We start from the raw sequence: 21,762 nt of genomic DNA, 5'->3' as shown, positions 1-21,762 counted from the left end.
TACCACCAATGAGTCAACCCTTAATGCTGTTTATTCACTATGTGAAATAAAAGAGAATGTTTCCAGACCCATCATTGGAAAGGGCCATGCCTGACACCTATATACACCACATACGCTGTCCTGGTCACAGTCTTCCATATTACTGGTCACACACTTCCCATGTCTCCCATCCTGTCTGTAACACCATCTGCAGCCCCTTACTACCAATTCCAATGGGAAATTCCACTTTATCCAGTTAGGAAGTATTTGGACTACAAATATTCCACATTCATTGTTAAAGGAATACTATGGGCTTGCTTTAGAAATGGCCTAATTGCAAAATACTGCTTTGACAAGTCTGCTACTAGTAAACACATTACTGAGAACATCAGTATTTTACATTCCTCTCAAAGATGGACGTGACTTGGCCTTGGCTCCCTCTCTCCTACTCAACTACATTTAACAATTCAAGCAGGGTATAAGCAAATCCTGGATCAGCAGCAGGATCTAGTTTTGCCTCCATTCCACTACAGATTTTTGTGAAAAGATGATTTCCATTTAACATTAGCAATTCACAAAGATTTTGAAGTAAACAGAAAAAAGCTAGAAGCAAACACACATGCTAAAATTTTATTATGTTCTCTAAATTATTCAATGCTTAACAGATGTATTCAAGCTAATCATCTCTGTAATTCAATTCAAGGCTACTGAATAAAAGTAATTCTAAGCACATCCACAAGCCCAATTTAGCATGCTGGATCAACAGCACACAGTATTCAGTTGTGAGAGAACAGCTAGGATCAAAAATAATCCAGTTTAAATTTGGAGATAATTTAACTTCTGCTGATTTTCTTTACTACTGCCAAAAAGATTACTGAAATACACTATGCTAGTATAAAGTTTTTTCATTTAATACCCCACTTCTTCATAAGCACACTACTGATTTTCTTACATTTCATATAATCCTTTTAAGCCCTTAGTTCATCACTGTATGATTTCCCATTCTGAATGCCCACCACAGAGGTGGCTTCATTATTTCCAGATAAAACTACACTATCATTAGCCAAGAAAATAACATTTCAAACAAAAAAGCCTACAAAATACAAACACAAAATGAGTGCTCATTTGGAAACTAAGCAGCAAATGGATCATCATCCAAGTTCCAAGTTCAATGTAATGTGAAAATCAAGTAAAGTGACAAAAATTAATGGTCATTTGTTAGTAGAAGCAATATTTCCCCAAGAAGCAACAATTTCCTGTGTATTTATTTATGCAGAGATGAGATATATTTTAGCAAGATATCACATGATGATATCTGTCCAAGCTTTTCAACAAGAGTTCACGTGGTTTTAATCACACAGCACATTTCAGGGAGGAAAAAAATTAACATATGCGGCACTACAACTTTACTTCTAAAAAGGTTTTAGTTTGCTGTCTTAAATTACAGCTGTATCCCTGACTATATGCAATTTATCAAAATGGTAACATATAAAAGCAAGAGAGTAAAAGTTTTGGGAGATACTTTATTAATGTACAATTTTATTAGCGATGTACAATAGACATTTTAATTCTCTATTTATCCTGTCTTCTTGAAGCTTGGTAAATGCTTGTTTGTATATAAAACTACACAATGCTCTTTCGTGAGGACCAGAAATTGTGAAAATCTAAGTGCTACAGTATATTTTGTAGTGATTTAACACGTTGTCCAGAAGAGTTACCAGCCACTTCAATGAAGGACTTCTAAAAATATTTCTGATCAAGTTCAAATGCATCTGTTCATAAATAATGATTGGTTTGCTCATGTCCATTATACTGCTAAGTACAAATGTCTCCAACATAAAATACCGTTTCAATACATTCTTCCACATGGACAACTAGATAATCCAGTCATATTTACTTTTAACCAAGGCTAATACAAATTTACAAGTAAAGTAACTTCAAAATTTATTCAGAATAATTATTTTTTCAACCAGAAGCTTTACCCTAGACAACGCAGAAGTATATTGCAAGTGACATTCTGCAGCAGAAGCTGGAGGCTTGAGAATAACAACTAAAAAGACTAAATATCAGCAATACACACTTTTACAAGAATTCTGACCATTCTGAATGTTAACATTAAAGACCAGATGCTTCAGTTTGTGCGCCTGTCAATCAAAACCTCCACACAAAAGAAAAATTAAAAATTTCCCACAGAACACAGTATTTCAGAGAACTTGTTAGACACTGGCATGACATTTCCCAGCTCAAATTGGCAACTGAAATTTAACATCCACCTGAGCTTGTTTTGCTAAGCTTACTATTTCAGACAGCTTCACCACCTGAAAAACAGAAAATAAAAGCTTAGTTTCAAAACAATCCTAACTTGACTGAGCTGGATCAATCTTATTAAACAAAATTAAAACCAGGGAATCATCAGTAAGTTATTAGAGGGGATTAGGAGTGGGGTTACTATTTAGCTCAGTACTTCTTAATCATTTTTAAATGAAAGATAATCAAGTCTTCTAGAAAACATCTCATATAGCTAAAAAAGTCTGCTCATTTATAACAAAGTATCTTGATAAAATGCCAAGTTTTAAATTTTATGTGCCACCTTGTTATTTTATGAGGTGTTGAGACGGCCACTCACAAGAAATTCTATATATCTAGAAGCTATTTCTGTTGCAAGCATTTATGGATCCTCTTTTGATACCTTAAGGAGCCTCACCTTCTCCTGCATAACGACTCTAAATCTCTCTGAATTATTTCCTGCTTAGAATGGAATGTTATAACTGAGTAAGTGGATCTTTGGAAAAAAAAAATTGTAAGTTTCCCCATGACACAAAATCCACCAGGTATCTTCTAATTTTTTCGCTATACATTTCTAGTACAACTTTCTTTTCCACAAACAAAGCCAAGCAACACACACAAATCAGTGTATCTGAACATCTGAATATCTAATTTTCTTACGAGGCCACAGGATGATCAACCATAGTTTTAATCATGCACACTGAAATACAGTGGTTGATAAAAGGAAGTGCTACATAGCATTTTTCAGCCACCTCAATTTAACTATTTTCTCCCAATTAATAAAGCTAAACTCTTAGCCATTCCCTCACCAAGGGGAGTGGTAGACCTGATCATTGTTCTGGTTCTGGTTTGTGGGGTTTAATAGCTTCTGACTGCATAGCTGTACCCCTGACAAATTATGCACTTACTAACTTGTAAAAAATATCTGCTTCAGGCACTGGTAGCAACTGGCACTGGGATTTATCCTAAGCTACCTGTAGTTGATCAAATGGAGTTTTCACTTTTCAATACTCTGCAACAGATGCTATGTTCTGAAAAGAATATTCATAACTAGCTATCTTACCATTTTTGCAGCTTCATCCAAGTCATCACACGCAAGGATTTTGAGGCCACTAGCTGTTATTAAAGCTTTGGCATCATCAACTCGTGTACCTTCAGAAACAGACAGAATGCCACTCTTATTGACAGGAGATTACTATTACTTCTACTACTACTACTACTACTACTACTACTACCTACTAGTCCCTTATATTTGGAAGCCTGTTCCAAAAGTTTGTGAATAAATCTAGAAAATAACATCAGTAGTTAAAAAGCAGGAAGTCTCTTTTTATTAACTTGCCAATCCTCACCATCTAAATTCAAGGTTTTTTTTTCTCCGTTGACTTCAACTCACAGGCAGCTTGCTACACAGTATACAAGCTCAGTAAAACCTGTCAATTAGAGAGAAATATAATCAAATATAGATGAAGTACACTCACCTTGCAACCGTACCACAATAGGGATTTTTAGTTCCAAATCCTTTACTGCCATAACGATGCCTTGTGCTATAACATCACATCTCATAATGCCACCAAAAATATTTACTAGAATAGCCAGTACCTACAGAATCAATGACAAAATTCACATTAAAAATGGCCAGAGACACATCAGATGAAAGCAGTACATAGCCTTCAGCCTAAGGATAATTCAAGCTCTTTAATTTTATTAAGGGACTCTGCAAAAGACAGAACATTTCTGTTCCACAGAACAGCAAACAAACTACAGTTCTATAGAGTCACATACAGCAGAGCAGTTACTTCAGGAAACTATCTGTCAACTATTTATCTTTCCATTGCTAACAGTAGTCCAGCAGAGGTATCCCCACACCAGTAACTTCATGTACTGAAAACAGGAAATTTTAAAAACTCATACACAAGACCCTGTTTACACAGTTCACTTAAAAGCTAGCACGCTTAGAGATAAGCTACTTGAAATATATTTTATTCAGGAGGATTAAGCTAGCAGTTAAGGGAACTAAAGCGGTAGAAAGGAAGGGTAAAAAGAACCATGGTCAGAGGTGGAAGATGAAACAAAGCAGGAACCAAAATGGGTAGACAGCTTTAGATGACAAAACAAACTTGGCAAGACAAAACATTCCTGTGCAACTGGTTCCTAAAGAGTAACTTGGCTCCCATTATCTTGCAATTAGATTAGCTCCTCTGTGTGGCATTGTTCTTGCTCCTGCAACTAATGGGCAACTTAGACTGGCACCTCAGACGGCTGTTGCAAACAAGTCCTGAACTGAACCCTGAGCAGAGTCCATGACACCAATGGGCTGCACTGCTCTTTGAGTTACAGCACCAGGAATCCCAGCTATTGTCACTGTTTTCTGATAAAATAGGGAGCAACTGAAAGAAAGAAGAAAGCAAAAGTTGTCCTAAGTAGTCTGTTTGGACACCCTCTGTCCATACACCAGCAGAGAATTTGCATTGCAAAAACTTTTCCCAAATCAGCAACCCTCAGATTCCTCCTTGTTTCTTCTCTTCTCTCTGCAATTCAGGTGCTCTGCGACTGTGTCCCTCACTGTTCCCTCAATTTGTGTGAAGAACAAGTCTTATGAGGATGGAGCTGGGGGTGTTTAGCCTGGAGAAAAGGGGGCTCAGGGAGTACCTTATCACACTCTATACAACTGCCTGAAATTATGTAGCAAGGTGGGGTTCTCTCTCCTCCCAAGTAAAAAGCAGTAGGAGGAAATGGCTTCAAATTGCACCAGGGGAGTTTTAGATTGGATATTGGGAAAAATTTCTTCCCCAGAAGGGCTGTTAATCATTGGCACAGGCTGCCAAGGAAGTGGTTGAGTCACCAACCCTGAAGGTATTTAAGACTTGTAGATGTGGTGCTTAGAGATATGGTTTAGTGCAGGACTGGGCGGTGTTAGATTTATGGCTGGACTCAATTTTAAAGGTCCTTTCCAATCTAAATGATTAAATGATTCTGTAACACTCTTGGAGCATGTTACAGACCCTGCATTTCATAATAAGTGTTTCCAATAAGAAAGAGACTAAGGTCCTCTGGAATATCACTCACTACTTGTTTTTGGCCCTTTCCAAAGATGAGCAAGTGGTACACAAAATTGTGGTGCAAAAGCAGCATGCTATTAGCAGGTCTCACAAATCATTCCCACCTTTTACAGTTACCCTTTTTAAAATAATTTTCTTTATTTTTAAAAAGCCCCAAACTGTCAAGTTTCACCTGGGATAAGCATTTCTGTGCAGACCATCAAGCCAGCCTTCACATTATTTTTGTGGAAAAGCTCTTCCTCTAGTTTCAACCAATTTATTATTTTAATAATATTCAGGCACTTCTGTTAAATTTTTAATAGGAGAAACATTAAAGCCCTTCCAAGCCCCTTACAAAGTTATTTTTATCTTACATTATAGATAATCAGTACCTTAGAAACTTGTTTGTGCACAACACAGCAAATACTCATCTCTACAACTCTATGCAAAACACAGATCCAGCTGCAAAACTGGTCCAAAAGAAAAAAAAAGTGGAAAACCAACTGAATACTGCTTTCTGTTTAAACAGCAGACAGTGAGAGTTTCTGACTCCAAGATTTCTGGAAAGATTCAAATGCAGCTGTAACTTCAACCAGAAGACACAAAACTGCCTACTCAGTACACAGCCAAAAACCCTATTATTTAAAAATGTTTAAAAATTCAGTAAGATTATTAGGCCTCCTTCATCTGCACCAAGATTAAGCTAAGATTTCTATCTTCTTTCTTTCTAGTTCTGTGCTTACAAAAAAACATGTTTCTGGAGAACATGCACTAAGCATTGTCTTCCAATTCACAGCCTGTTTTACCACTGTGTAGGACCTCGATATACCAACTCTTCCCTCACCTTTTTATCAGAGGTAATAAGCTTAAAGGCTTCTGTCACTTGCTGCACTGTAGCACCACCACCAACATCAAGGAAGTTTGCTGGAGTTCCGCCGTGAAGTTTAATTATATCCATTGTGGCCATAGCTAAACCAGCACCATTGACTATATGAGAATAAAGATAACATTTAGGAATGCAGTTTACAAATCCATTAGGTCATTTAAAATTCTTTAAATAGCGCATACCTAAGCAGCCTATGTTTCCATCCAACCCTATATAGTTGAGATCTGCTTTTGCAGCATCCTTGTCTCTTTGGTCTTCCTGTGTCCAATCCTGCAGATCAAAGATCTTCTTCTGACGATAGGCTGAATTGCTGTCAAAGTTTATCTTTGCATCCATACACATCACTGAAAGGGAAAAACCCCACCATTATCAACCATCATTCAGCAGAGTAACAACTCAACTGCTACATGAACGTGTTAAAAGTATGTGAAGTCAAACTTGGCAGCTAGGTCACGCCGTCCAAACACCAAGTTTTGCTAAAAAGACATATGAACCACTGTCAAAAATTACAAGATTCTCTCCAGTTTCTCCATATAATCAGTTATGCACAAAAAGGAAAGACAACTATTTCTTGAGACACTCTAAACCCAAAGAAGCTTAAACAAGCTGTTTGATAAATCTGGGCAAATTATGTTTCCTCAGATCACACTGCAGCCTGGAAAAGGGGGGAATGCACCACCACAAGTAATTACCATAAAACTAATCCTTACAGAAGGTCTAAACCTGATTTGAGTTTTTTTAATCCATCTCAGTTTTTGCTTTTAGAATAAACATATATAATGTGTGCATGACTATAAGCACACAGGAACACAATGAAAAAGTGTCTGAGTTGGAAGAAAAAGTGTCAGAAAAAAAACACACAGAAGTAAATTTACTTAAGATGTAGCAAGCAGAAAACCTACAGTATTTACATTGGAATTAAGTTTCTGTCTGTACAAGTGTATCACTTAATTTCTATCCCTCAGTGAAAATGATATAAAAATAACAAGGCACAAGAAACAGATGGAAAAAACTCCTCTATACTGATCATTTAAGTATTATTTTAAAAAAAACCACAAAAACCACCCCAGTAACAGTAATTACACATTTTGATTAAAATACTACATTCATATTTAAATTTCAAACTGTTGTATCTGAGTTCAAGTACAAATACTCTCAACAGGCTTTTTTTTTGTAAAGTGGAATTGGCTGTGATTGAACATTAAGTAACTATTCTGCAATTGGATATGCTAAAAAACTGATAAACATCAAGATATTACTTAAACCTCTACAGTCTTTCAATACATCACACTCCATCAGTTATTCCTAATGCCCGAGTCATAAAGGCAGGAGATTTCTAGTTGTTGCTACTATTCTGGTTACTGTCACAGTACTAATTTTGGATACACAAGATGGCTCAAGTTTCAATTTATGTATTTTGAAAAGACCTGATTTCCAAGAATGCCTTATCCTGGGAAGATGTGCTCTTTACTAAAAAAATTTAAAAACTAAAAAAGGAAGTTACTTACACATAAGATCATATTTCAATTACTGCAATTAAGAGCAGATTCCTACTATATCTAGATTCTCAAATTTATCTGCTTTATTAAATTTGTTTTTCAACATACCATGTTGAGTTGAGGAGTTAATACTAACTCCTCTTGCTGTAGACAGCTGAAGTTTTGTCAGTGAGAAGCAACCAAGATTTACAAAAATGTCAAGGTGTTACACTAAGAGTATGAGTAAGAAACATTACCAACTCCTGATGCATCTTCCACCATAGGATTTATTTCTATCATGGTAGCATCATATTTCAGAAAGAGATTATATAATTTGATCATATTTTCAGCTGCTTCATCCACCAGATTAGGAGGAAACCCCATTTTCTGGGCAAGCTGAAAGTAAAAGAACGGTTATTGTTAACTCATGTTAAGGTGTCTCAGTTTAGCTATTATGTCAATGTCATTTGAATTTGTAGATGTAGAACCTGCCCTGTCTACTAGGGGAAAAAACCAAACTGACACTTCAGTTTGAACAGATTGTTTTCCATACAAAAGACTGCATTTATCCTTAAAAAGCACTAATGAAATTTTTTTATGATATGCCTTAGCACAGCTGTATAAAAACTAGACGAAGTACTGCCATGCAGTTTGATTTACACTGATGTACCTGAAAATACTTAAATATCTAGTTCAAATATGTTTTAAACAAGGGTTTAAGACAACTCAGCAGGTTGAACGCACACACCCTATACAAAAATTAGAAGCAACCCTCCCATCCTCAGTAATGTGCACCTTCCCACATGAACAGTTACCCTAACAGCTTGTTCCTTTTTTATGCCTTCTACTATATCGATGGGCTCCTTAATTATCGCCTCAGGATTCTCTGCAGCAACATCTTCAATATTAACACCACCCTGAGAACTGCCTATCAGCACAGGACCCTAGAACAAAAAGGAAAAAAAATCATAAGTACTTTTATACCACACAATTGAAACTTAGCTCTTCCCGTAAGATAAATAAAACCTTTCTTGTTGGAAATTTTTTTATTTGAGCATTTTTCTCCTATGCTCTGAAGAGAGTGTTACTACCTACTCAATACCTCCACATAAAATCTTTTAATAATACTTTCCAAGCATTGAAGTATATGTCAGGTCCACTTTCTTCTAACAAGGAAAGATTTCCTCTGTAAAGCAGCAGCAAAACAATTAACACAAACATACCATTTTAAAAATCTTGATAGAAAGATTCAACTTCACAATCCCACAGATTTCATCTTTTAGGTGCCACCGGAGAAGGTTTCACTACCTTCGCACCTCTACCTTCTCCACTCACTCCTACATAAACACAGATCAAATGCCAGGCACCCATTTATACATTCTGCCATGCTCCAACTCCAAGAACAAATGGAGGTCTCCAGAACTTAGTGATAAATTACTGCAAACCATACCTGTTCAGTAGGATCACAACATTCAATAACTAAAGCCTTCACTGAAAGTAAGTCATAGCAACACAAAACTGCACTCAACTATTCATTAATAAAAGAAATTAGGGAAAAAAATTGACAGCATTTGCAGCTGAGTTTATTTTTTAAAAAACCAAATCTCAACAAAAACATGAACGACTCGCTACCATGGAACCTAAAAATCTCTCCTGCAGTTCACAGGATCCAAGACATACTTGGATCCCTTCAATCAACCTTCCCTTATCACCACTCATGCATGGATTATGAACGTGAATGTACTAAGGCAGCATTTCCTATCAGCAGAACTCAAAGATTAAACAGCCTTATAATTGTTGACAATTCATCATAGGAAATGTGACCCTGGTTCAGAGAACATGCTTAATAACCACACCACTCCCTTCCCATTACCATCCTTCCAAATGGAAATACATAGCTGGCAAATTATCCTGCATCTAATAGCAAGGTTCAACTCAATGAACATTTTTGGATATTCCTCCCTTGAACTGGCAGTAAGCTACAAACTGATCATAAAATAACTCATCATTCCACAGAATTGACCAAAGTGAACAGTTTTGCTTAAAACACAAATCCCTGCGGGCAAATAATATCCAAGTCATAAAGCTCCAGTCTGAGCTGACTATTTTAATCATTTTTCCCCTCCTTAAAGGAAGAGGTTTGCAACACCAGGAATAAACACTGTGCTTTTCAGTCTTGACACTACCTTCTTTTGAAACGCAATTCCTCATTCTAAGCATTCTATACAAGTTACACTAATTACAAGCACATCTAAAAACGCGACTTATAAAGTCAGCAGGAAAAACAAAGCACATCCCTATCAAAAGGCAACAGCCTACGGAGTATGATCAATATATGCTAATAAGATTTACCTTTTATACAAGAGCAAGAACAAGTAATGAAAACATGTTTCCCCTCTTTATCTAATTTGCTTCAGTCACAGTAAGTTTTATTTCCATAAGCATCCTTGCTTATTGCTGACACAATTTTAAGTCTAAAATCTGTTCATTTACAGCATTTTAACGCCACCTTGTGGTGCATATGGTAACATTTGAATCTTCCCTGCTCTTTTCCAGTACCCATCACAATGGACATGCTCAAGTCACATAATTCAACCCAACTGATACTTTCCTATCAAAAAGAACACTACAGAGGAAGAAAAAGGAACGAATATTTAATTTGTAATACTACTATCAAAAGAAAAAAAAAGTGTTAGACTAGTTTCTTCATTCCTCCACAGAAGACTATTTCATTCATACTTAAATATCCCCTAATTACCAAAACCAGTGCCTCTGCAAATTCTTAAGCATCTGAACAGACCAAACCCAGTTTTTATGAGCTTCAGCAAATAAAGTTCCAAGATCTGCTCCAAATCCTGGCTTCATTAAAGTTACTTAGCAATTCATGTTCTATGCTCCAAATAGAACACTTGTCTGTCAGAAAACACTGACAAATTTCAGTAACCACATTTGAATTGTAACCTAAAAAACTACATACCCACACATACAGCCCATACATGCAGAAAACACTGGCTTTCATTTTCCTGAAAGCTCTGAAGACAGACCTCCAGGCCCTAATCTTCCTATCCATTTCCTGGAGAGCATTAGTATAAGACAGCTACCAGCACTCTCAAAATCAAGGGACACACCAGTACACCTCTAGGAGCCGTCACACACTGGAGAAAAAGGATGTTGGATTATGCTGGACCATTTGCTCTTCCACAACACTGTCACTTATCTTCTTTTTGACACTCAAAAATAGGGCGTATATTTACATGCACACATATAGCTGTGTTTTTAAACTAAGTTGCATAATCTGGTAGGCAAATGCAAATTAAAACCAAAATGAAAATTACCCCCTTATTCTACCCATCTCCCCTTTGGCCATGTGACTCTGAACTTCAGCCGGGGCTACCAATACTCATTACTATTCTGTAAATTCAAATTGTAGCATTACATCTTTACAGCATTTAAAAACAAAGTCAATCATATAATCAGATATTTTGGAAAACAAAATTTAGCTTGTATACTTCTGATTTTCAAAAGCAAATGAACAATACAGTAAACAGTTTTGTTGATTTTTTTTAAATTCAGTTGTAACAAGTTAATTAGCTTACTTCTATTTCTAATATTACTCACTTGAAATGACCTTTCCATTGTTATTGCAAAATAGTATTCTCTCCTGGGATATCTGCGCTCACAGATAAATACTTGATTGCATATCCTGCCCTTCTCTCCTGTCTGCTTGGTAAACAACTTCTTTCCAATCATTTGGGAGGAGACAGCTTTTGCTTCTTCTGGACTAGAATAAAAGAAGCTCAGAATGTGACAAAGAAAATGCTGCAAAACTAGAAATAGCATTAAAAAAGTCTTATCTAATTTTTGTTATTTTAAGGTTAATAATTAAAACACTGGTTTTAAAGAATGCAATAGGTTCAATCCATAATGTGAAACACTGGAGTTTTTCACTCGGTTGGATAATTTAGAAAGAACTTACGAAAAGACTATTTTCACTCCACCTTTGAGGCCACCTTCAAATGTTCCTTTTCCTCTACCACCAGCTAAAACCTGTGCTTTTACCACAAGATCCTTTGAACCTAGAACGAAAGAAAACCCAAAAATTTGTCATCTGTGACTATTAAAACAAATTGCTTCAGGTAGAATAACAAAGGCTGCTTTAATTTTATCCCCCCTTCTCCACACCCACCATTCAAAACACACACATTGAATCAAAGACTATATCGTAATTCACACAGATTGTTCCAAGAATCTCAAACAATCTGCAGCTTTAGGCTGTTCTGTGAACAAACTTTGGTAAATTAGAATCCAAAAATGCGGGTGGTCTGAACATCTTTAGTAGGTGTTGGGAGTCTTGGATGATTAAGCACCCAGTAAGAAATAGCACCTCACGGATTATTAACAAGATGAAATTGAACATCTGACACACCATATGCAAGGTTTTCCTCAAACAAACCTTGTACCTGTAAACCATAACCTTCCCAGCAATGATATGTAATTATAGTACTTACCCAAGTCAGCTTGCCAGGTCAACTCTGGCTTCCATCCAGCAGAGAACTAATGCAAAAGCTTGAGTGCTTTGCAGAAGTCAGAGGGCTAAACAAACCCACTATTCTTCCCAGAGTAGGCAAAGTAAGCCCTTTAGTTGGCTTTAACTGTTTAAAAATCCTTTACAATATATTCTTCTAGATATGGGAAACTGGGCATTTGAGTTTAAAAAGTAAAGTGTGAGAATATAACAAAAATCAACTGGGATATTCTGAATTGTCATTGAAAGACAAAAAACAAAACAAACAAAAAAAAAAACAACAAAAAAAAAACCCAAGAAACAGAGTTCATCAAGTCATTTAGGATGATAAAAGAAAAAAACCTGAAGTTCTAGTTATTATTCAAGTTCACTCACACAGAGTACAGACAGCACCTAGACTGCAAGATGTTAAGAACTGTCCCATTGACATTTATCCATCACATCCCATTTTTTCTAATGCTATCATCAGCTAAGCCACTCTGATCTATCCAAGCCAAAAAAGAACTTTCTGTTCCTTTGGATGTTAAAAGGGAACCATGGAAATGCATAAGAAAGATTACAGTACTCAAGCAAAACTAGCCACAGCATAAACTGAGGAAGGTTATGACAGACACAAAAGTTGTGTTGGTTCCTATTTTGGCCTGTGTCCTGCCTGGACAGGTGAAACTAAACTCAAACCATATGACAAAGCTAGGGTAGCTATGAGTAGAAGACTCAAGTCACTCCTCCCAATTACCTATCTGTTGATTTTACTTCTTGAGTGTCTACCTAACAACAGATCTCTGAATTCAAACATGATTTTAAAGCTCTTTTGCAGAAGAGGCATGAGGGTTATAAACATACTAGTATATATTGATTTACTACAGTCTATGATCCTAATATTTAATTCAGTTCCTAAAGATAACTATTTTTTTACTGGACAGCAATCAAGTCAACATACTTCATAGAAATCACACAAGACAACATTTATGCAATCACTTTAAGTACAAAGCTTGTTTTCCATTTCCTACACTAAGTCCAGAAAATAAAAAGCTGCAACTACAGAGAAGTTTTCAGAAAAGCCATGAAGTTCACCCACAGGCACCTTCTTTGTAGCAATTACTTCCCCTAGCAACAAAGAGCAGAACCTGAGCAAGTCGAATGAGATCACAACTAAAGCTCTAGTAAGATCTTAGCTGGAACATATTCAGCTCTGGGCATAAAAGTAAATTCATAACTAAGATGATCACTGAAATTAAGAGATTCCTTACAAGAAATGAGCTCAGCACATCCTTAAATCGATCAAAGGAGAAGAAAGCAACAACATGATTACGGTCTTCAGCCATACCTGTGATGGACAGAGCAAGAACACACAACTACATGTACATCATTCATTCTGGTTTCTGCTCTACATCAGCCAAAAACAAAGGCCACCTACCAAGGAAGTCAGTTTTTTAAAAGTGCAAGAAAAAAAAGACCCTTCTTTACACAAAATATAAGGAAGCCTGCCAAGAGGTGGGAAGAAAGAACAGAAGAGTCAAAAGGGACTGGGCAGAGATATTCTCGCTGATATTCTTAAGACAAAAAATATGAGTGCCGAAGGGAAATGAGGAGTAATGGACTGCAGAAAATAGTCAGGCTAAGAATTGCCCTAAATAGTATGTTATTTTGTTCTCAGGCAGAGTAGTGGGCTAAATGTGACACTGCCCTGATCCTGGAAGATATTTCTTTAAAAAGTTGTTATTATTATGCATTATAATATTTTGTCAAGATATAGACATCCAAAAGAGTGTGAGAAAAACAACTTACAATTTTTCACAATCAGTTTTGCCCTAACATCATTGGACTAACCTTTATGCAACAACTGAGTCATTAAATGCGCAGATTACTAATGATCTGCAAATTGTTTTCCTCTAGGACTGCAAACTAGCTGCTTGATTGCATAAACAAGTTCAAGGTTTATTTGAGCAGCTATGCTTACAAGCAATTAAGCTGCACAGATGTAACTGAAACAAATCTAAGATAGTACATCCCAAGAAAACCACAACCCATCATGCAGAAAGTTCACTGTTCAACAAACTTTTTCCCACAGCCCCTCTTGAAAATGACTCTCAAACAAGAGCAAGTGTTTGGTCACACACCTCATCTGCAGTGTTCCAGCAGTGGCACTGTCACACAACCTGACACAACAAAGAACTCCTGATACACAGTAACCCAAGAAAAAAATTTGGAAACCAGCAGCTCCCATGGCTTTCTACTCAGTATCAACAGTTGTGCCCTTGTTTTTTGCTTATGTGGCTTTGAAATACTGCTAGGCTTGTGCTTCAATGAAAAATAGCAGTTTCTGTTCTAGAGCAGATACCCACATACAGTTTATGCCAGCAAACACACCACCACAGAAGTCCCATCCTGCCTCCAGCCCTCAGTTTTTCACTCCATTCTCATTTCTTGCGCCAGAAGAAGCACTTGTGCTATCATGCCTTGAAGCATATCAGAACAGTGATTCCCTGAAGGCAAAAGCTCATCCAGCACACAGACAGTGCCTCTGCAGACTTGTGCACCATATGACAGGCACATGCATACAGCAACTTGATTGAGCAGGACTCAGCTTTCAGCAGCAGTAACAAATTGTAAAGCCTTAACACAAGGCACTAGAACACCAGTACAATTCATGTAGGCAAGCAATAAAAAGGCCAATGCACAAATCTTAGAACAAGCATTTGGTAAACATCACAATTCCATGTTAATGGCAGTCAGCCCTTATAAGCACATATAAGTACAACAGCCTGAAAAACTAGGAAGTGGTTAGAAAATTAAGAGTAGATACCAATGAGAATAGGTGTCTGAAATCAGAACACTGACTTAGCACTCCTCTGTTCAGGACAACAAAAATCTATACATTTACTAACACCACAGGTTTCACCTTCAACAATCATTTATTAACCAGAAAGTGAAAGAGTTACACAGTCAGCAAACAAAACCATCTTCACTTCTATCAACAGTAATATCTATTTTTTGGAAGGAATAATTTCTGATTCCGTAACTTATGCTTTCAAACTGGAAGAAAGATCAATGCATGCAGGCAAACAGAAAGACATCCATGTAAAATATAATCTTCTATTAAGCTTATTAAGAGGTAAGAAGGGTCATAGTTCCACTGTATCTCTGAAGTTTTCTGTGCAAGTGGAAAGTCCAATGATTACAGCAGACAGGTATGATTAAAGTGTTCTGCTTTACAAGCTTCCATTTTGACTTTTGTCAAATCACATTAATTGCCACTTCTCTGCCCAATACTATAGGTAGCAGAGGTACTGGCTTCCACATATTACAGACCCCTTCTGAACAACCATGCAAGCCTGATCCATTCCAACAAGACAGACAAGAGTAAAGGGCAGCAACAGGTTAGTAACACAAGCGTCAATCAAGTTCTGAACTACCATTCATGCAAACTTGTCCTGAGAGAGACAGGGACCTGTAGCTTTTACTTCAGTCTGCATTTCAAAGTTCTCGTACCTGAACAAGTAACCTTCCATTTATAACACAAGCTAATTTTTTCTTGTTGCATGGATACAAAAAAACCCAAAGTTTAAACCACACAGGTGTATTTACTGTCATTAGGAAGAGAAAAGATGGGTTTGTAACTAACAGAAGTGTCAACGTAAACAATATGCTGACCCCTAATTCTGTCCACAGAGCAGAGAATCTCTTCAGAGTACACTGTCTGCATTTTATTAGTAAGTATAGCTATCAGTAATTTTAACTTCAAAATCACATTATTCAGTATTTGAAATTTTTGAGTGTTAGAAGACTCATTGCATGCAAATCAAAAGTATAACTATTGAAATAATTATGTGCCAGGAATAATCATTCTTTCACTGAAAGGACCATACCAGTCAGGTAAAAGAACAGATGACAGATGTTTTGCTATTACAAAATATCTTCTACACAAACACTTCCTGACATTAACCAACTGCATCAAGTTCGTCATCAGCTCACAAGACTGGTTTGGTTTTGGCAACAGCTTAAGTCAAGCAATTAAAATACAGAGGTCAAAATTTGAATGTGCTGATTATACAAATTTATTTTAATTAGTGGATTATCAACAATAATATGTTTTGATATTTTAACTTCAAAGGAGTGAAGGACTACAGAAGAAAGCAAAGGCTGAAGCAAAATGTAAGATTCAGATGCCAAAGAAAATAACATTTGCTAGAATGTAGGTAAATGCTTGGTTTCTAAACTACTACTGCTGTTTATCTAGAGATTTTGACCAGGTAAGTAGGAACATAATTGCGTGACTTTTTAACACCTGGGGCATTTCTGTCTAAATTTGTCACCTTAGATCATCATTTATCTCCTAGATAGATGCATCATGTATCTATCTCCTAGAGCAACTGAATAAACGTTCTGGAGTTTCAGACAACCTAAAAGACATCAGGAAAATAGATAACTGCCCAACAAGGAAAACTGATAATGGCAAAACAACCAAAGAATACTATAAATAGAAGTATGACAGACATGAGTTTTCACTATGACATAGACTAGAAAACCCCCAAAAAATCAGACAGCCAAGGTGGGTGTGGCATACACTAAGGAAAAACCAACCCAGCGTTTTGCAACAGTGCCTGGAATTTGTCGTTTGAAGAGCCAATAAAGCAAAAGCTGGCACTTTACCTAGAAAAATAATTGCACACATGGTCCTAAGCTTTGATTTCTGACTAAATCAAACCTTTTCCATTTATAAATCTACCCAGGTTTACACATTACTTTTTAAAGTTTTTTTAACAGAGACAAGTTGTATGTTTAAGCAACATACAGAAAAATAAATAACACTGAAAAGCACTTAAAAGATCTTAGTAACATTGAAAAAAATCTAAAAGGTCTGAAAAAACCATCTACTAATCACATAACTGTCAGCAGGAATAGAGCCAAATCAGTAACTGGAGCTGTTCTATAGAAAGCATACCAAAACAGAACATTCTTTACAAACCACGCAGACACTGAGCTGCACTGGACCTCTTAAAATGTAACAGCCAAAGTAGCAGACTCAATTCCAGGAGCTTTCAGTCTCCTTTCAAGAATTCTGATATAGAAAGATGAAATGTTTTGCACTCACTCTCCCAACATCTCCTATTTTATACAGCTTTATACTTTACAAAAATTTGAGAGTCTGCCGTGCATAAATCTGTGGGATTCATTACCTGAAAACCCAACAAAACCACCAGCACACAAAAGCAGCTTCAAGATATTAATGTCTTAAAAAGTCTTACTTCTCAAATCATCATGAATAGAAATATATGCTATTAAAAAAAAAACCCAGACAAGCACACAATATGTCACTGCCTTCCACTCAACTGTTACCAGAGGAAGGTATCAAGAAGCATCAAAACCTGAGTTAAAACAATACATTCCCAGTATGGAAGTGTCTCTTAACAAACAGCAATGTTCATTTCAAATAGTGCGTTCTGCTGAGCTATCTGCCATCACACTGATCAAGCATTTGTTCACTGAACAGTCTTCAGGTTCATTGTTCATGCTCTTGATAACACACACATATCAGCTTCTCAGCCAGAACTGGTCACAGTGCTAGCTGGAACACACACATGGCCAAGAGCAACCATAAACTTGAAGACAATCAAGTCACGCTGCAGTCTCTTATCAAAGCTTTGGAACAGAACTTACTCAGCTCACTTTTTTTCAAAATTTAAGCAAAATCCTTATGTAACACTGATTTAGCTACAGCCACAGCTAACCTATTATATTCTCTGTTAACAAGAAGTTTGCATTTGCTATACACTGGGATAAAAACTGAACTATTTCTAAGTGAAGTATTTGCAAAAGGGCAGAAATTCAATGCCAAATCCAACCTTTAGTCAGAAAGTCTGCTTTGTGTAAATTTACCAGGAACATGCGAATCAGCACTAGGGAAACAGAGCAGAGTACTACCAACTGTCTTTGTAATGGTCTAGACAAATGTTTGATAAAGTATATAAAAAGAAACAAAAAATAATTTCATATCTACTGGCAACTACTCCCACTGAACAAAAATCAACAAGTGGGTGGATCAAAAAAAGTGAACTCTTCATTCTGATAGAAATTGGTTTGGTTTGTGTTTTGCTGATTCTTTTTTAAGCACTAAATGAAAGCTAGCAGCTAAATGCCTACAAAAACAAAGAAATCCAAAACACTGGAGCAAAGAATAATATGTCAGCACTCAAAATGAGTTTTCAAAACCTCAAGCTCCTCCAGTGTGTGTTCTCCCTTTGGGAATTTTTCCCTTCCTCATCTCAAGTATGAAAGAAAGCCACAGCATCAACCATGCACCGACTCCAACAAAATATTTGGCTGACAACCAGAAGCCCTGAATTCCTTTACTAAAGGATGCCAACTCACACACTTCACAACTTTATTCTTTTGATCCCCAAGAAATTGCACAGAGTCGCATACTCCAGAGAAGAGGCATACCTATGATGTCACAGGGATGACACAGAGCTATAAATCAGCAGCCAGAGATACCCACACTGCTGTAGGAGCCCTCTGAGCAAGAACAAAACAAAGGAATCCTGACCTATGGGTTTCTAGGCTGCTGATTAAAGAGCCATAAACAAAGGTTCTCTCATTTTCCTCCAGCAATATCTGTGCAGATATTAAAGCAGAGAAAAGGGGTATGCCTGATTCGGGAAGTTTTGATCATGCTATAAATTCACTCTTAACAGAAGGCAAGGTTCTGAAATGTAAACCATTCTCAGAAGTATTTTAGCAATTTCCTTTCATATTAATGAAATTATTATAATTTCATATCACTTACTCTCTAACAGAAATGAGATAAAGAAGGTATCTGACAATACCTGAATTTCTGGGACATCATGTCGGAAGGAAAAGCAGCTTTTCCATTCTTTTCTACATTACAAAGCAGCATAACTTGCTCTAGGAGAAAAATTATCATTTTTTTCAGATCTCGTTTCTCACATTAAATCTACATATAAAACTGAAATGAATCCAACAAAACCTACAACCTCAGGAATCACTATGAGCGTATCCATTTGGAGCCAAATAGAGATTTGAGCATTTGCACAGGAGAATACGACAATGTCCAATGACCAATGTCCTTCGCTAAAACTCTGCGACAAGCCTAATACGTTTGGGGAGGAAAAAAAAAATCCTGGACTTTAAGAAAAGCCCCCAAACAAACAAATCAATCAACCAAAAAACCCCACACCATCTAATGCCTGACACAATACAAGCTGACTTCCATATTAAATCCAAATTAGACAAAATTTTACTAGGACACACAGGTAAAGTGGCAAATTAATAGGCAAAGTCAAGTCCAAAATTAAAGCTCAATTCTAAATTAAGTATTTAAGCAAACAGCAAATGAGATTGGATACTTTTCATCAACAAGCCAGGAATCTGGCATATAAGAACAAGCCATCAAAGTCCTCCCCTCCTGTATGAAGCAGCTGCATTCAGCTAGAAAAACACACTCACAAAGGAATAGGATTTTACTCTTCTTTTGTAGCCTAAAGAGAAGTATGGTTTGCATCTTCTGTTCTCTATATGGTGAGCTGTCACCACCACTGAAACTCTTCTCACAAGACTTCCTCTATCCTTGCTGAAAGTAGAAAGAAATCCCGGATTTGCAGAGTCTATTACTCATCTCAAAGAAGTTTAAGTAGTTATATTAGTCTAAGCTAATAGAATGTATACCTGACCTACTGCTTCTTAACGAGAAGGTTGCTTCACAGGGAAGGCTCTCTTAAAAGAGAAGGTATATTCAGAACTCCAAGCAACATCTTACCAAGAAAGACAGAAAAAGCAGGTACACCTTGTATCAATCCCATGCCCATTTGTCTATTTTCTCTTTAATATTATACCTATTTCTTTTGCTATTTTGTAAGCTTCATCTGGCGAATTGGCGACCACTCCATGTGGAACAGAAATGCCAGCCTCCTTCAACAGTCCCATGCTCAGGTATTCATGAAGTGATAGCCTCCTCTGTTGCTGCTGTTGCACTTGAAACCCATGATTATTGAGTATTCCTGGACCTCCAGCAAGTACCTGAAGGAAAAGGGCAAAAACAAAAAAAAAATAAGGAAAAAGAAGAAGAAAAAAAAAAAAAAAAAAAAAAAAAGAAAGACCGTGACTGTTGTGAAAAACTCCCCCCCTTTTTTAGGTTAAAAAAAAAGCCTGCATATTAAACAAGGCCACTTTGGTGTACCAGTGCAAACACCTGAACATTTAATCTTACCCTTCCACATTAGTCATTCATATCAAGTTTGGTATTTGATTTTTTGAGGTTTTATTGGGCAGGGGGAAAGAGCTGGTGAAGCTGCTGGACTGACAAGGACTGTAGCACAAAAATTAACAACAACAATCAAAAAATCATTTGCTGCATTTTTCGTATTTCACTATATGCAAACAAGATCTTAATTTTATACACACACAAAGCAGGAATCGTACAGAATTCAGCTAGCCCATGAACACAGAAAAGCACCAAAAGACTCATGGTAAAATGATTACAAAAGAAACTTACATACAAAGCAAACTTTTGCACTTGTTTTTATTTTTTCAGTATGTACCATTGGCACAAGCACTGCAAAAAACGGCCTGAATTAGGAAGTTTCTGACCAGCTGGATTTTTAAGGCTTCATCTCACTTCAAATACAGGAAACAAGCAGACGACACATGAACTTTACTACAGCATTCCAAGCTAGCGAATAGACAGGGCCTATGCAGCCTCCAAAGAATTCCCTCTCCAAGCAGGACGTCCTTTCCTTGGCAGGACCCCAAGGGAGAGGAGCTGAGCTGGCCCCGGGAGGTTGCGTGTAACTGGAGAGGGGCACTCACGGCGACCTTCCCCAGTACGTGGCAGGAGAAGGCGGCAGCGAGCGTCACACACCGTGTCACACACTGCAGCCTCCCCAGCTCCTTCGTGCCACCGCTTCCCAGCGGTGCTGCAGCCAAAAACAAGCCCGCACCCCCGAATGGCATCCACAACAACCAAGAGCAGAGGCTGGCGAGGTGCGAGCTGGAAGAGGAGTTTAACCGGCACAGCCCGACCCCTCCTAGGACCAAGGTGACGGCGGAGACGCAAACACGGGGATTTCCAAACAAGATAGGAGACGAGGGCGCTGAAAAGGAAGGGAAAAGGAACCACGCAGGGAAGACTCGCCACAGGCAAGAACAGCAGCTGCGGGGGCCGTACACCAAAGGTGAGCACAGGGCTGGCAGCGCCGCCGCAGAGCAGGGCAGGACAGAGGCGGGACTGGGCTGAGACGGACGCTCCTCTCGCCGGCGCTTCGCAGGGAGCGACCTCGACCCCCACCTCAGCCGGCGCGCCCCCGCTTTAGCCCCGGCCCAGCTCAGCCCACCCCCGCTCCCGAGCGGCCGCTACCTTCCCCGCGGTGGAACCCAGCGAGGCGCGGAGGCCGCTGCCCCTCAGCCCGGCCGCCACCCGGCTGCAGATCATGGACGCCGCCATGGCCGAGCCCCTTCGCCCTCGGGTGCCCCTGGCAGCGCGCACGCGCCGCACTCGCGCCGGGGCGGGGGCAGGAAGCGCCGCGCGCGGCCCCGCCCCCGCAATGACGCCCG

General features: G+C 38.0%; 1 protein-coding gene across 1 annotated transcript; it reads right to left on the bottom strand.

Moving 5' to 3' along the window:
* Nucleotides 1-1,488: 1,488 nt before the first annotated feature.
* Nucleotides 1,489-21,701, bottom strand: SUCLA2 (succinate-CoA ligase ADP-forming subunit beta). Its single transcript, XM_066176168.1, has 11 exons — nucleotides 21,566-21,701; nucleotides 20,046-20,229; nucleotides 11,644-11,743; nucleotides 11,286-11,448; nucleotides 8,483-8,611; nucleotides 7,925-8,063; nucleotides 6,372-6,533; nucleotides 6,148-6,290; nucleotides 3,744-3,864; nucleotides 3,329-3,417; nucleotides 1,489-2,297 (listed from the first exon to the last, which is right to left on the bottom strand). Exons 1-11 carry the CDS (start codon nucleotides 21,650-21,652, stop codon nucleotides 2,223-2,225), a joined length of 1,392 nt encoding a protein of 463 aa, XP_066032265.1. The 5' UTR covers nucleotides 21,653-21,701; the 3' UTR covers nucleotides 1,489-2,222.
* Nucleotides 21,702-21,762: the final 61 nt, after the last annotated feature.

This window comes from Chamaea fasciata, unplaced genomic scaffold (genome assembly GCF_029207755.1).
Source record: "Chamaea fasciata isolate MVZ Bird 193981 ecotype frontalis unplaced genomic scaffold, bChaFas1.0.hap1 SCAF_2, whole genome shotgun sequence".
Lineage (NCBI taxonomy): Eukaryota > Metazoa > Chordata > Aves > Passeriformes > Sylviidae > Chamaea > Chamaea fasciata.
This window is presented reverse-complemented; position numbering and strand designations above follow the sequence as displayed.

Excerpts from the sequence above, each read along its gene's own strand:
- SUCLA2 (XM_066176168.1), bottom strand. The coding sequence starts at position 21,652 with ATGGCGGCGTCCATGATCTGCAGCCGGGTGGCGGCCGGGCTGAGGGGC. Across the intron at positions 11,744-20,045 it reads CAAAATAGCAAAAGAAATAG|GTTCAAAGGATCTTGTGGTA; the intron begins GTATAATATTAA and ends CTTTCGTTCTAG. Across the intron at positions 2,298-3,328 it reads TGGATGAAGCTGCAAAAATG|GTGGTGAAGCTGTCTGAAAT; the intron begins GTAAGATAGCTA and ends TCTGTTTTTCAG.